The sequence below is a fragment of the Nannospalax galili genome, unplaced genomic scaffold, assembly GCF_000622305.1.
Source record: "Nannospalax galili isolate Female #2095 unplaced genomic scaffold, S.galili_v1.0 scaffold191, whole genome shotgun sequence".
NCBI classification, from domain to species: Eukaryota; Metazoa; Chordata; class Mammalia; order Rodentia; family Spalacidae; genus Nannospalax; species Nannospalax galili.
Window position 1 is genome coordinate 4,791,992 of NW_008331484.1, and position 16,091 is coordinate 4,808,082.

At 39.7% G+C, this 16,091-nt stretch overlaps 1 protein-coding gene and 1 pseudogene across 6 annotated transcripts in view; one reads left to right on the forward strand and one right to left on the reverse strand.

Moving 5' to 3' along the window:
• Poc1b (POC1 centriolar protein B) overlaps positions 1-16,091 on the forward strand; it is a 121,831-nt gene that overhangs the window by 62,776 nt on the left and 42,964 nt on the right. The window contains exon 12 of one of the 6 annotated variants that reach the window (XM_017795917.2): positions 1,147-2,015. The exons of 4 other annotated variants lie outside the window; for them this stretch is intronic. In XM_017795917.2, the coding sequence (XP_017651406.1) occupies positions 1,147-1,224 (78 nt within the window). In that variant the 3' untranslated portion in view covers positions 1,225-2,015. One more of the 6 variants, XM_029559151.1, reaches the window with a different exon arrangement.
• Positions 9,715-9,833, reverse strand: LOC115068612 (annotated as a pseudogene).

A 16,091-nucleotide genomic window follows, 5' to 3' on the forward strand; every position in this document is an offset into this window, starting at 1 on the left:
TAAGCCTGGCAGTTACTTCTTTGGATTTTGTTAATCTCTTGATGAATTATCCAGAAATGAAACACTTCTACTGTTTGTAATTTATTTATAAAAATCTGTGGGCCATGTGTGGTGGAACATGCCTCTAATCCCAGCACTCAGGAGGCAGAGGCAGGCAGATCTCTATGAAAGTGAGGCCAGCCTGGTCTATATAGCAAGCTCCAAGCCAGCTAGGGCTATAGGGAGACCCCGTCTCAAAAAGACAAGACACACACACACACACACACACACACACACACACACACACACAAATTATCAGTGTATTATTTGTACATTCTGAGTGAACAGAAGCTTCTAAGACTGAATTTAAGCCTTTCGCATTCAAGGTCTGCTTACGCTTTTCTACACAAATCACTGCCATAGTCAATCCTGCTTATTAATCTGTGGCCCCAGAACATCAACAAAGAAGCCAAACCCTGACATAATGTCATGAACTCTTCAGTAGATGTCAAGATTAGTATTTTCTACAGAGAAATTGTGCAGAGGATGTGTCCACCCTGAGTCCACCCTGTACCAGGAAACGCTCTGGTTAGTAAAGTGTGTTCTCAGGATTGATGCCCCAGCAGAGAGCACTCCTCCCATGAGACATGAACCACACAGTGGCATCCAGGAGCTCACTGGTGAAAGGGGGAATCTCAAGCTGGTCTGTGCACTTACAGTGTTCCTGCTTATAACCTCCCTTCCCCAGCATTTCTACACGAATGAATGACTTGTCAAATTAAATATTGACCATCTAAAACGTGACAGTGCTTTACCCTATAGTAGATCTTCAATGAATTTGTCAAAATGTATACCATTGAACTTTACATGTACATCCTAGTGAGTTGAGTTTTTCATCCTGCAGTGAAAAGGAACAAAAGATAGGTAGTTTATGACTTCGATGCCTCCTTTTTTTAAAGATATATTTTTACTGAATTTATGTATTTCATATACATCATCTTAGTCCTCTTTATCCCTCTTCCCCATGGGTACCCTCCCAGAGACCCCCGACTAGACTTCATGCATTCTGTCATTTATGTCAAGGGATGCCTCTTTTGAGGTAGCCAACAGACTAACCTAGAAACCATCCCAGATTAATAAAAATCTATATTCTTCCTTTTGAGACAGTCTCCCTGGCAGTACCTTTCGAGTTTTGTAAAGACTGGAGACTTGAGTGATCTAAGCATTCTAAAGAATTTGCTATGAAGATGGGTCTGTCACCTGACAAGGTTAAAAAAGTATATCTGTTCCTTGGTGATAATCCAGAGATACCAGAATCATAGTATTTGTGGGACTTTGGAAAAATAGTTCTGTGTACAAACATGACTGGTTTAAAGTTGTGTTATAAGACAGGAATATGACTGAAGAGGACAAAATTAGCCTGAGTTATATGAGATTACCCTTTTGTAACAAAGCCAGCCTCTTGTCACTTTAAGTGGGTACTTGCTACTATGTAATAGCAAAGAAGAAAACCCAGGAAAATAAACTCTTGTTTGCTGTAACTTGGTTTGACCTAGGCTGATGAAGTCCCTTCCAGATCACTTCCTTTATAATCTGGAAGTCAGCTGTTAGCTCTAGGCATGAAGCTTGTGAGATGTTTAGATTTTCGTAGAGTCTCCCTGCTGGGGCTGGAGAAAGAGCTGAGCAGTTATGAGCACCTGCTACTGTTACAGAGTACTGAATTTTGTTCCCATCACCTGTGTTTGGTAGCACACAACCCTCCCATAACTCTAGATACAGGTGATCCAATGCCTTTTTCTGGCCTCCCCAGGCATCTGCACACATGTATCACACAAACAAAGGCATATACACATAAATAAATTTAAAAACAACAAAACAAACCCAGAAAATAAAAGAATCTCCCTGTAGTTTGTTTTGTTTTGTTTTGTTTCAATGTACACATCTTTCCTTTGGTTCTCTGAAAGGTAACATTTAAAAAAAATACTAGTGAGGGGATAGAGAGATGACTCAGTGGTTAAGAGCACTGAATGCTCTTGCAGAAGACCCAGGTTCAATTCCCAGCGCTAACATGGTGGCTAATAACCATCCGTAACTCCAGTTCTAGGGAATCCAACTCCTTCTGACCTCCGTGGGCTCTGCATGACATGGGTGCACTTACATACATGCAGGCAATACAGTCATGCACATTAAAAAAAAAAAAAAAAAAAAAAAAAACAGTGATGCCAGGCATGATGGCACATACCTGTCATCTTAACATTTAGAAGTCAGAGGCAGGAGGATTTCAAGTATGAGGCCACCCTGTGTTATATAGTGAGACCCTGTGTCGAAAAAACCAAGGGCTAGGAATGTATAGCATCATCAAAGCACTTGCCTAGCATGTTCAAGACAAACTGAAGGGAGATTTAATTCATTTTTTTTTGCAGTCCCATTAATACAGTGGAAATTCTCTATCAGTAGTGTCCACTGTACAGTGATTGTCAAAGTGAAACAAAAGTACACTAAATATTGGTGTCAATTTTCCATGTGGTTTTAATTAAAAAACCAAGAGAAATTTTGGAAACAAAATAAAAGGTAGTGTTTAAAGGGAAAAGTAGTTTTTGCTGTATTTACTATTTCTTGGGGGCTTTGGTTGTTTGATTTTTGTTACTATAAAATTATTTTTGTTGGTATATATTGTTCAAGATAATGGATTTAATTATGACATTTTCATACATGTATATAATGCATGTTGACAATATGTACTGTATTTTTGTTGTACTGGGGATTGAACCCAGGGCTTTGTATGTGCTCTACCAGTGAGCTATGTCCACAGCTGCCTAGTTTTTTAGAGGCAAAGCAGGTTTTATGTGGTATAAGAAATAACTACTTCTTTGTGCTCTCGTGTGATTTACTGTATTCAGAATGATTTCACACTAAGTACACTTAGTGCCTACTTACTGTAGAGAGATTACAGCATATAGTGTAACAGTTGGTTTCTTTGTGTTTACACTTCTGTATCTAATGCCTGGCAGGAAATTTGATAAAATATTTGGGGTTGAAATAAGTTGTTCCAATCTGTATTTTTTAAAATTTGGTTATACCGAAAGGTTGGTTCTGGCTATCATACAGACATAGTTTAAATACATTGATTTTCAGAGCTGGGCATGGTAGCATATGCCTTTAATCCCAGTACTTGGGAGGCAGAGGCAAGTGTATCTCTATTAGATGGAGCCCAGCCTGGTCTACATAGTGAATTCTAGGCCCCCTGGGGCTACATGGAAACTTTGTCTCAAAAAACAACAACAGCAACAAAAAAAAGTTGATCTTTTCAAATGCCTTAATCTTTATTTTGTTTGTATTGAGTCACCTACCTACTTTTTTCTATTTTCTGGAGATTTTTTACTTCAGGATTCTATTTGAGTCTTAATGATTTCATTTATTTAGTTAAAACTAGACCAAGGTTTTGCCATCAAAATTGAACAAGTGATCACCGGGAAGTGGCTCAGCGGTCTAGGCTTGTCTCGCATGTCTGAGGCCTTGGGATCCATTGGGGGGGTGCATACTAAGGCATTTAGTATTGTATGATGTGGCTTCATGGGATGTTCTAGATCCTCTTTGCCGTTTTCCTCAGAAAGAGATAAAAATAAAGAAGTTTTCTGGAGTTGGAGAGATAAAAGTCTATAAAGTGCTTGTCACCCAGCATGAGGACCTGAGTTTCCAGATTCCATGTAAAAAGCTAGGCATAGTGGTGCAAGCCAGGAAGCCAGAAATGGAGGGAGCCCGGGCAAGTGGCTCCTTGGGGCTCACTGACCAGTTAGCGTAGCCTATTGAACAAGCTCCAAGCAATTAAACCAATTAAAGACCTTGTCTCAAAAGACAAGGTGGATGGCTTCTGAGGAACAACACCGGAAGTTGACTTCTGGCTTCTACAGACACAGGCACATGTGCACCCACAAGAACACACACACACACGCACACACACACGCATACACACACAGACTCACACGGGGTCGGGAGGGCAGGGAAAGTGGGAAGAGGGGAGAGAGAAACTTGTAAATAAATTAAGTAAATTATGGTTAAGTTTTGTTGCATTTATTTTTATTGTTTGTCCTACAAATGAACAGATGAAGCTAACATTCTTACAGTTGTTTCCTTGGATTGCCAAAACACTGGATTCTTTTCAGACAGCTGAGCCAGTGTCTATCCTGACCACCGTACAGAGTATAAATGTAACGTATGTACCTTTCTCTAGACTTGGAGACAGCATTTAAGATCAAATTAATTATTTACGACCAACAGAACTTACAGTTGCATTATAGAAAAAGATCACAGGACATGCAGTGCTTCAATCCATTAGTCAAAATAAAAACAGGCTGCAGGAAGGCATGTTGCAGGGTACTGAGGGAGAGGCCAGGCCGCCTGTCAGCTCCAGCAGCTCCCAACCTCCACATGTGGAAACAGAATAATGGTGTAGGAAGCAAATGCCAACTTCAGGGTGCTTGAGGCCAAGTGTAGGAAACTGTCAGAAAGAGGTTGCTAAGAGCACTGTTCAGAAGAGATTATTATGGACTGGAGAGGACATTAGGAGACTTGTCAAGAAGAAATTGGTCCTTAGCCTGAGCAGAGATGAGTAGAATTTTTTGATGGGAGCATTCCAAATAGGCAAAGAAAGGTTCAAATAGATCCCTCCAAAGAACTAATATACTTTTGGCACTCCCTCCCTGCCTCCCTCCCTCCTTCCCACCTTCCCTCTCCCCGAGGTCTGGCTGTGTAGCCCAGGGTGGCCTTGACCTCATGATCCCTCTGCCTCAGACTCCTAAGTGCTGGGGTTATAGGTTTATGCCACCACACCTGGCTAGTTGAGGTTCTTGACAGATGGCAGATGTGATTGAATCCAGGGAGGATGCCTGCTCATGTACATATATGTCCCTCAATAAATATTTATTGAGGAAGTATTCTGTGCCACTCACCATTCTCAGGTTTAAAGAAATGAGAAGTAAAACAAAACAAAACAAAACAAAATAAAAACCTGCCCAGAAAAGCTCCATTCGATATTCTAGTCAGAGAACAGGTAATTCTCGATTAAAAGCATAAACTTTTTAGTATGGTGGACCACACAAACCCATAATAGTAGAAAGAGTGCTAAAGGTTGATTGGAAGGTGACAAGAGGCTGTTAAGGTGGTGTGGCCAAGATGCCTTTCACATGGCAGATGATGTCTTAGTAAGGAGCTACAGGAATGGAGCCAAATGCCTAGGCAGGGCCCTCCAGGCTAGGGGTGGCAGGTACTGAAAGCACGCAGAGGAGGGGCAGAACTGGACTGTTAGGTACTGTAGCAAGTTATTTTGCTGTACGGAAACACTAGGGTGGTCTTGGGGGGACAAGGACACTAACTAAGAAATTAAGGCAACAGTGGTTTAATCCAAGGCGGCAACAGAGAAGGAGGTGATAAATGATCCGGTTCTGAAGATACTCTGAAGGCGGAGCCAAGAGGATTTCCTGACAGACTGGATGTCAGCTGTGGGATTCCCTGTCTCCTCTCCCCAGGGACAGTAAGGTGTAGCCCTGAGTAATCTCCGGGCAACTGGGGTATCTCCTGACTCTGCCTTATTTTGGCAAAGGGCCACTTAGAGAAAAGGAATTGTGATTTTCCTGTCTTGGATTCTAGAATCAGGAAAAGTGACCAGCTACACCTGTGCAAAAGATGCTCACCCGTTTTTTTCATGACTTTGGGAAGTGCAGTCCTCCTTCCTAAATGTCATTTAGATTTGCCAGTGTTTTTTGTTTATTTGTTTTTCAGCAAAGTGCATTGGCTTCTCTTCTGCAAAGATTTTTGCATCTGCCTATTTTGAGGAAGAGAAGGACTCCTCCCTTTCATGGGCCACTGTGTGGTATACACAACCTGCAAAATAATGGTGCATTGACAGATCTTCACACACAAGGAGTGTAGACTTGCAGGCAGAATACTTGCATGAGTGTTGTGGCAACAGTCCATCCTGGTTACCAGACAACACTGTGTAACTAGCTCAGAGTCATTTCAGTTCCTAACTGCTTATGTAAGCAAAGATTTGGAAAGACTTATTGAAAGAACACAGTGTCTGCAAACTTAAATCTCTCAAAACTAAAATTTATAACTTTGTCAGTGTAAAATGGCACATCCAACTTAGAAGTCCTGTTGCGCAAACCTGCTTCCTTTCTCTTTCTGTGTGCTAAGTTTCCTGGGTTTACTGACAAGCAGCTTCTCAATTTGAAGTAGGTCAGGTTCTTTTTAAAGTTTTTAAACTTCCCAATGATGTGTAAGACTGCATTTAATTTGTAAGTTTAGTGCATATAACTTCTAAACCAGATATTTTGTGACTTATAATAAACAGGTGTTTCTGTGGAATCTTCAAGCACTAGCTCAGTGGCCCTGCATTGTCTGTTTCCTGCTCCTGGTCTAAGGGTTTGAAAGGAAATATACTTACTTAGGTGATTGTGAGGGCCCAGGCCTCTTGACTCTAACTGGGGCCACCTCAATTTAATCTTCTTTCATCAAAAAGTTGTTAGTCTTCATTTCAACTGATAATAAATGCAGCACGTGTGATACAGTGTATCATTTTTTTTTAATCCATTAACTCACTAAATTAAACATTAGACTCTGAGGTACTTAGCAGGAATAGAAGAATTATTTTATTTTATTTTATTTGTTTTTTTCTTTTTTTTTTTTGTCTTTTTGAGACACGGTCTCCCTGTTGCCTCAGCTGGCCGGGAACTCACTATGTAGACCAGGCTGATCTTGAACTCACAGAGATTCACCTACCTCTGCTTCCCAAGTGCTGGGATTAAAGGCATGTACCACCACACCTGGCTAAGAATTATTTTAAAGATTTAAGAAATATCTTTAAATTATTTCCCTTTAAAATTGAAAGATGAGCCAGACATGGTGGCACATGTGATTAATCCCAGCACTCAGGAAGCAGGGGCAGGTGAATCTCTGTGAGTTCAAAGCCAGCTGGGGCTACCGGGAGACCCTGTCTCAAAAAGACCCAAAAAAAAAAAAAAAAAAGTTGTATAAGGCATTTAAGAAATGGAATTACATGATCCTTAATAAAAGTAAATGAGGAAAACTACATCTTCACAAGTCTCCTGTCATTTCAAAGTAGGATGCACATTTTATATATTTTCAGATACAATCTTTAAAATAAACTATTAGAGATAGGAATATATATATAATATACACATAGATTGATTAGATGCTTGCTCTTAAAGCATATCATGACCCATTTACTACTGAAACTATGAATAGGTTTACATGTGAGACTGGCCTTGTAATATGCTTTGAGATTGTTTTTAAAGAACCAACAACTAGGGGCTGGAGAGATGGCTCAGTTGTTAAGAGCACTGGCTGCTCTTGTAGAGGACCTGGATTCCATTCCTAGCACCCACATGACAGCTAACAACCATCCATAACTCCTGTCCTAGCAGCTCCAGCACTCTTTTCTGGTCTTCATGGACACTGCAGGACATGGGCATGCTTACATACATGCAGGCAAAACACTCATACACACAAAATAAAAATAAGTCAAACTTTCTTAAAAGAAAATTTTCTCTATGTCTATGAGTATATTGCTTGCATGTGTGTAAGTTCACCCCTGTTGTGCAGTGCCCAAGGAGGTCAGAAGAAGGTGTAGGATCCTCTGTAGCTGGAGTTACAGATAGTTGTTAGCCACTGTGTAGGTGCTGGAAATTGAACCCAGGTCCTCTGCAAGAGCTGTCAATGCTTGTAATCTCTGAGCCATCTCTCCATCCCAAATCAAACATTTTTTTAAAACAGAGCCAACAACTGAATTGTTTAATGTGTTAAAGGAAGATGTTTTTTTTAACAGAGATTTCAATGTTCTAGTTTTCAGTTAATGTCACTGTGAAAAAGAGAATGGTGCAGGCCAAAGTTTTCTTTTTCCTCCAGATTAAATCTGATTTTTAATAAGCCAGTCATTTGAATGAGGTATACCAAAAAACCTACTAATTTGAGGGGTTTTTTTTTCCCCCTTTAGGTTGCAAAATCACAGGGGAAGAAAATTAAATGAATTTACCAAAAATTTCATACAATCAACTTTTTATAAATTGTCCCAGATAGATAATATTTTGTATTGTTCCTTTATTCCTGCTAACAAAAGCAATTTTATCTTCCATGTAAAGTATATTAAAAAAATAAACAAAACTCTACAAAAGGATTCTATAGAATATGTTATAGTAGTAATAGTTATAAATTCCTTTAAGAAAATTAGCACATTTCTGACCTGGAGGTGTTGATGTTCCAGATATTATTTCTGCCTCTAATTTCTGGTGTACTGTTTCTACACCCTGACTCCACCAGCCCTGGCTGGGAATCCAGGCTGCATCCCCAGTTCCCACAGCCCAGGCTAAGGCATGTAGAAAATGCCTGGCAGCTCTCAGCCCACACATCCAGTGACAACTGGTTCCTTCCTCTTCCTGGGGAAGAGGAACATCCTCTGAGATGAGAGGACGTGTACCCTGAGGAATGCAAGGGCAGCAGTGAGCCTTTCACACAGGAAATTGCTGGGGCAGCTTTCTGAAAAGTGCTCATCTCCTGGATGGCCCTGTGAAGAGCTTCCTGCCCACCCAGAGGAGCTCAGGGCCATCTGTGGGTCTGAGGGAGTGTCTGGGAATAGAGTGACCTTACTATCAGCCCTTTTGTGCATCTGTACCCATCAGGGTTTGAGTTATTTGGTGCTGCTTAGATAGGAAAGTGAGTTGGCCCTGCTCATTTTTTTATATGGCCACTCGGCAGTAAATTATATGGTGGAAGTAGTCAGTAAATCTGCTAAACTTTTCAGTCAGTTCTTAGTGCTTTATGAAGTCACATTATATAAATATCTTGGGGGGGCGGGCTTCAGAAAGATTTACAACTTCATAATCTCGGCTATTGAGACCCAGCACTAGTCCTTACCTAGTTCTTTTCTCTCTTGTCAGTTCCTTTCTTTTACTTTCTAGGACAGTCAGACTTCAGTGGACCTATCATCCCTGTCACACAATCATACATTCTCAAGCACAAATAAAACCATTTTGCTAAATCAGCCAGCCAATTATATCACTTAAATTCCAGATAGACTCCAGTTAACTTTTACATTTAACAAATGTCAGAGTAATTTGATTTTATTTTTCCTAATTCCTGCAGTATTTTGTTTTTTTTTTCCATTTGAGATAATGAGATTAATATTTTAAATGTACCTTTTAAACTGTTTTCCAAATCACTACAGTTTTTTTGGTGGGTTTCAGTATTTATGATGGTAGAATTCTTTGACTTTTCATGTATTTGTTTGGAGTATTTTGCTGAAGCATGCAGGAGTTCCTTGTTTGTTTGAAGTTGAAGAGGAGATGGAGAAGGAATGCCAGGCATTTCCTCTTCCTTTTCAAAATGTCTTTTTAATGAACATTCCTCTTCCCTCCTTATGAACAAATCATTTCAGCTCAGCAAGGGCCCTCCAAGTGTCTAGTTTCTAACAATCCCAGCCTCTTTGCTCCCCAGCCTTAGGAAGGTCATTGTTCTGGGCATTCACTGTCTCATCTTACCTCAGAGGTCTCTTTTAGCCTTTACAAACTTCTAAACCATTGTTAGCCTGTTCCCCGTATTAAACCTTGCTGTTAAAATAGCCATCATAGTTTCTGCTTTTCTGCTGTACCTTGAATGATAAATCACCCTAAAGGACAAAAAATACAAACACACACATTTCTATTAAGGAATGTTTACACCAGCATTATGTATGACAACTTCAGCAGAAAGGAAAATAAGCCAAATGTTTTTAAATCAGATGTGTTTTAAACAGATAAGAACAGATACTACACTTGATGTTAGCCAAAAGGCCGAGAAGCAATAACCAGATGTAGTTTAAAAGATGTTTGTTAAGGGGCTGGAGAGATGGCTCCACGTTTGAGAGCATTGACTACTCTTGCAGAGGACCCAGGTTCAATTGCCAACACTCAGTGGCAGCTAATAACGATCTTAACTCCAATTCCAGGGGATCCTAGGCCTTCTTCTGACCTCCATGGGTACTACACAAGACAGGTACACCCATGTTGAGTGCAGGCAATATACTCATACACATAAAATAAAATAAAAATAAAATATTTTTTTATAAATGCTGTTTATTAAATAAAAGTATTGGGTGTTAACAAATGTAATATTATATGGCAGTTGTGTGTTTGATCACAACTAAATGCAGTGGATTCCCTATTTGGTCCTGGATGAGTAGAAAAACTGATGTACAGAACATTGTTACAGTTTTTGACTGACAGTGGCCTAGCATGCTTGAGAACTGGGCTCAACCCCAGCTCCAAAGGGGAAAATTGACAAAAGTTCAGTTTATACTAAATGTTAGATGAGAGTAGCAGTGTTATGGTACTGGTTTTCATAACACAATGGCTGTGGTCAAGAATTATCTTTTCCTTAGAACATAAGCACTCTGTCATAATCCAGGTAAAGTGGCACAGGGCCATCAACTTCTCAAAAGCTTTAGGAACAAACTACCAGTGTAGGTAGATAGCTAGATGGCAGCAATGATAAAATGAGCAGATGTACATTATTGTTATTGTTGTTGTTGCTGCTGCTGCTGTTGTTATTATTAGAGCAACTTTCTCTAAGTTTGAAATTATTTCAAAATAAAGTTTAAGAAACAAAAATATTTTTCCATGTTATAAGTGAAAACACTTCAGACATGAGAAAATTTCATAACAAACAGTCTGATTCTAATTTTGTAACAGGAAAAAATGTGTTTATCCATTAACAGAATTCCATCTGAATGCCTTTTTATACATCATATACTAACCTGGGCAGTGGAGTTTCTCCAAGTTCATCTAGTCAACAAATAAAGCTGGATTTTGAATTCTTGCTTTACTCTAGAATATGTGCTTTTAATCACTGCATAGTATATGCTTAAAAAACATCAACTTTTATAATTCTATGAAGAATAAGTGATAGCAGGAAAAAAATTAGAAAGTACACACGTACATTCACACAACATACAAAAACGAGGAGAGCCATTGTTAGCCACTATTTAGCCATTGTTGAAGCATGGTCTTCTAGAAGAGGTAGAGGTTATTAGAATCTAGAACTTGGAGAATAGGCCTTGTCCTCCAGCCTTAGGAGCTTGGGGAACAAACACTGTGGAGCTGGTCTCAGACCTCCAGGGACATTGGCCAGGTGGCACTGGAATAACCAGGATCATAAGGACTTGTTCCTGGGAGGAGGCCAATAGGAGGAAGCAAGGAGGACCAGGTCTCCTCCCCACTGGAGAGTCTCCATCTCATCCTCCCATTCACAGAGCCTAAGGGGAATCCACTGACATAAGAAACTGTGCCAGTCTCTGCTTCACAGTGTTCCAAAGATGAATTTAGAACCAAGAGATGCATTCTACATTATATGAGGTACTATTGGACCAGAGGATAAGAACTTTGAAAAAGAACTTCAGAAGGTTAATTTCACTCTAAAATATGTATACAAATATTACTCTCACTAGCACTATATAAGATTTCCTGGAGACTGGAGAGATGGCTCTAAGATTAGGATCACTTGCTGCTCTTGCAGGTAACTGGAGTTCAGTTCCCAGCATCCATGTTAGGCAGCTCACAACCACCTATAACACTAGCTTGGAGGATCCAACACCCTTTTCTGTCCTCTTCTGGAACCAGTACACACACACACACACACACACACACACACACACACACACACACCTACACAAGCATACACACACACGTACACACAAAAGAAAAGAGCTTGAGCCTGGAAAGATGTCTCAGTAATTAAGAGCACCCTTATTAAATTTTAATTATGTGTATGAGGAGGATGCATAAGAGTGTAGGTGCCTGTGGAGCTAGAGTTACAAGCTGTTGTGAGCTATCTGACATGTGTGCTGGGAACCAAACTTAGGTCCTGTGCAAGAACAGTACACACTCTGAACCACTAAGTCATCTCTCCAGCCGCATTATGTCTATTTTTCACATTTTATTTCATGGAACATGGGGCATACATGTGCCACAGGTATGTGCAGAGGCCAGAGGACAGCTAGTGAGAGTTGGTTCTCTTCTTCCACCACGCGGCCTGAGGATCAACTCAGGTTTTTAGGCGTGATGGCGAGAACATTTACTCACTGGGCCATCTTGCCAGCCTCATGTTTATTTTTGATTAATGAGTGTTTTCAAAGCACTAACAAGTTTGATAAATAAACATTACCAGGTTCATTGCATTTTTAAGAATCTGTGTCATTTTGGCTTACTTTCCTGATTACTGTTCACAGAGGCCTCTCAGCTTGCCTTTGTGTACAGTTTAATCATTTTCCCATTGTTTTGTTCATTTAAAAACTGATCTCTGTCATTTCAGTTCAGAAGACTGACCCTTTGCACCTCTGCTCCATGCAGCATTTCCTCATTCATCATTTGCCTTGACCTGTGTCCCTGCTGCTTCATAGGTTTAACAGTATTTATTTGGAAAATGATTGTTTTAATTTTATAATTTATTTGGATTCTGTGCAAAGAAAATCCCTTCTACACCCCAAAATATAAGTCTAGCTATTTTTCTTAAGGTTTTATTTTAACAGCATAATTTTAAATTCTAAATATACTAATTTGTTTATAATTTGAAACATGTTGTCAGCCCATATTGTTTCTTCACTTTGACTTTCCTTCACTAAACATTCTATTTGGAGACTTTCTCTTCTGTCTTATTATTGTGTTTGATCTTTTCCTATACCTTGTTAATTATTGTCGTTTTAAAATATAATGTTTCCTCCCTTTGATTTTTTTTTATATCCTCACCCCTTTTTTTATCCGTATAAACTTGAAGATTATTCTCCCAGTTCCCAGAAAACATCCCACTGGAGTACTGAGGCTTAGCCTCTGGCTTATAAAATAGCTTGAGAATAATCTCCAGTCTTAATTCCTGAGTCGCTCTTCTAGGGATGCACATTACAGATAAGAATTTAGTGGCTTTGCTGAACCAGATTCAGGAGCACACTCTATACATTCCTATAGTTTCCATAAAAACACCTGTCATTTTTCCTGTAGTGCTTTGCATTCTGCCTCTGCACTGAAGAATCCACATAAATGCTCTCATTTCTACAAATTGGAGGCTTGGCAGTTTGTCCAGAGCTATACAGCTGAGCACTGTGGAGGGCAAGGAAGGCTTGGACTAGCCTGGACTAAATTCTGACTCTGAATCACTTGCCCAGCCTGCCTCCCCAAATAGTTAAGACCCAAGTTCAGCCTTGCCACTAGAAATCCTGATCTTAGTTTCCTTGTCAATGTTTTTTAAAAGGAGTAAACCCTTCTTCACTGGCATAGTAAAAAGGAGGCCTGATTAATATCTCTGGCTGAGGAGAAAAGGAAGAGAGAGAAAAAGAAAGGGTGAGAGCTAAGGCTTCCAGTGTGGTAACTGTGGAGAAATCAGTCCAGAGTCAGAGGCCGTTAACTGGTCATCATTTGAATTTTACACATTGCCTGTTCCCATTTGCCAAGCACCTAACTCCTTGGCATGTGCTACACCTTAGCTGGCACAAATCTTTAACTTAATGCTACATTCTCATCTTAAAGAATTGTAAGCCTCATTCATCTCTTGCTAATTATCCAGACAGTTTGCCATATGGCACACTTGGAGGTTGCTGAGGCCTCATTGTGTGGCTGTAGCTTCTTGGTGTGAATAGTTGATGTGTCATATCCTTTATCTGTTTCATATGATGACAACTTTACCTCCCTTCTCAGGCTTTATTGTTGCTCTTCTGTTGCCTCCCCATGCCTCCACCCTTGCCCCTCATAAGTTTTCATTTTTTTTATGTTTTTGATGGAGGACATTCTTTTTAGTTAATGTATTTATTTTAGTGTTTTATTTAGTATTTATACATGCTTATAATGTGTATGAATCAAATCCACTTCCTATCGCCTCCCTTCCAATTCCTTACTTGTCCCCATTGCTTTTCCCTTCCAACTTCATGGGCTCTCTCTTTAAAAATAAATAAATAAATAAATAAATAAATAAATAAATAAATAAATAAATAAATAAAACCTCACTGAATCTGTTTAGTGATGCCTATGTGTACATGGGTATGGGACCATCTACTGGAGCATGGATAGCCTCTCAGGGTCTGCATCCCTGAAGAAAACTGACTCTCCCTCCCACAGCAGTCAACTGTTGCCAATAGCTTCTCATGTGTGGGTGGGACTTCATGAGCCCTTCCCTCAACCTGGGGTTTTAATTGGCTTGATCTTATGCAAGTCTTGTGCATGCAGTCCCAGCAACTGAGAATGCACGTGTGCAGCTGTGCTGTCATGTCTGATAAATACTGTTTTGCCCCAGACATCTAATCCCTCTGGCTCTTAAAATTTTTCTGCCCCTCTTCTTCAGTGATCCCTGAGCCTTAAGGGGAGAGGGTGTGATACAGATGCCCATTTAGAGCTGAGAATTTTATTCTCTGCATGTTGACTGGTTATGGGTCTCTGTATTACCACCTACTGCAAAAAGAAGCTTCTCTGATGAGGGTTGAGGGATGCACTAATATATGGGTATAACAATAAAAACTTAGAGGGGGCTGGCTATTACTGTCGTCATTTGACAGCATAAGAATACTAGGTTCTCCCCTAGGACCTAGGACCTAGACAATCACAGGTTTTGGGCCCCATTAAAGTACCAGGCATGGCTTCCATCTTGTGGAATAGGCTTTAGAGGGAGGAAATTCTTTGTGGGAGAAACTATATATAAATTTTCTTTGGTGGTATTATTGTTAGTTCTAGTGGATGCATACCCTTGTGAGTAGATGAGAACATCCGATTTTTTAAGGCTGATTTATTTAAATGTGTATAAAGTAAGCCCTGTTTTCCATTGACTGTTTTTAAACAGAGCTCTGTTTTCTTGGTAAATGTCTACAGCTTATTGGTAGGGAACTCTGAGAGCAAGCCATAATATTTTGTTGGTGATGATGTACATTGTTCTTATGATGTGAAGCACTTTTGCAGCTATGCAGCCATTTGCAGAATGAAGCCATCTCTTCCACTGTTACTCCTCAGACCAGGATTGGCCACAGTTCCTAGGGGCTCAGCTTCCTTCTCCTGAACTGATGCTGTAGCAGTGCTGTGTATGTTACAGTGTTATTACTTTGTCCACATAGGTGGGATGTTCACATTTTATAGTTCACCAAGACAGCTTGATTCGGAGCTTCAGGTTCAGTAAAATGACTTAAAATGTACATGCTTTATTTATGATTGATTACATCAGGTGAATTTATCTCAAATGCATCTAACATCAGGCAAAGTACCATGCTTGGTAAATAATATTCTAAATTCATGGGGCTAGAGAGATGGCTCAGTGGTCAAGAACGGGCTGTTCTTGCAGAAGAACTGGGTTTGAATCCCAGCACCCACATGACAACAAACAACAGTCCATAACTCCAGTTCCAGGGAATCTGACAGCCGCTTCTGACCTCTGCGGGCATTGCATGACACAGGTGTACTTACCTACATGCAGACAATACACACATACACTTAAAATAAAAATAAAATAACATGCAAGATTTTTTTAAAATGTTCTAAATTCAGAAATATGCATTTGGGGAAATAATTTATAAAATTTCAAGGTGATACACAATTAAAATAATTATTTTCACTAGAACGGTGAATTCATTAAGATATTGCAAAGTCATTTGTGTGCTCTGGAAGATCAGTTGAAATTTGAAGAATTTGACTAAAAAATGTGGTCTTCCAGATTCATACTTTCAGAAAAATATGTGTACTTTTTATAAAATTCAGTACACAATAAAATTATGTAAAATTTTTTATATTGGGGCTGGAGAGATGGCTCAGCAGTTAAGAGTACTGGCTGCTTTTGCAGAGGACCCAGGTTTAATTCCCAGCACCCACTTGACAATTAACAAGGATCCTTAACTCCAGTTTCAGGGGAGTCCAGTACCTTCTTCTGACCTCCTCGAGCTTTGCACAACATGGGAACACTTAAACTTTTGAAGGCAGCACACTCATACATTAAAATAAAGATAATAAATATTCTTTAAAAATTTTGATATTGACACTATTATAGTTTTTTATATTTCTCTGTGTGTGTGTGTGTGTGTGTGTGTGTGTGTGTGTGTGTGT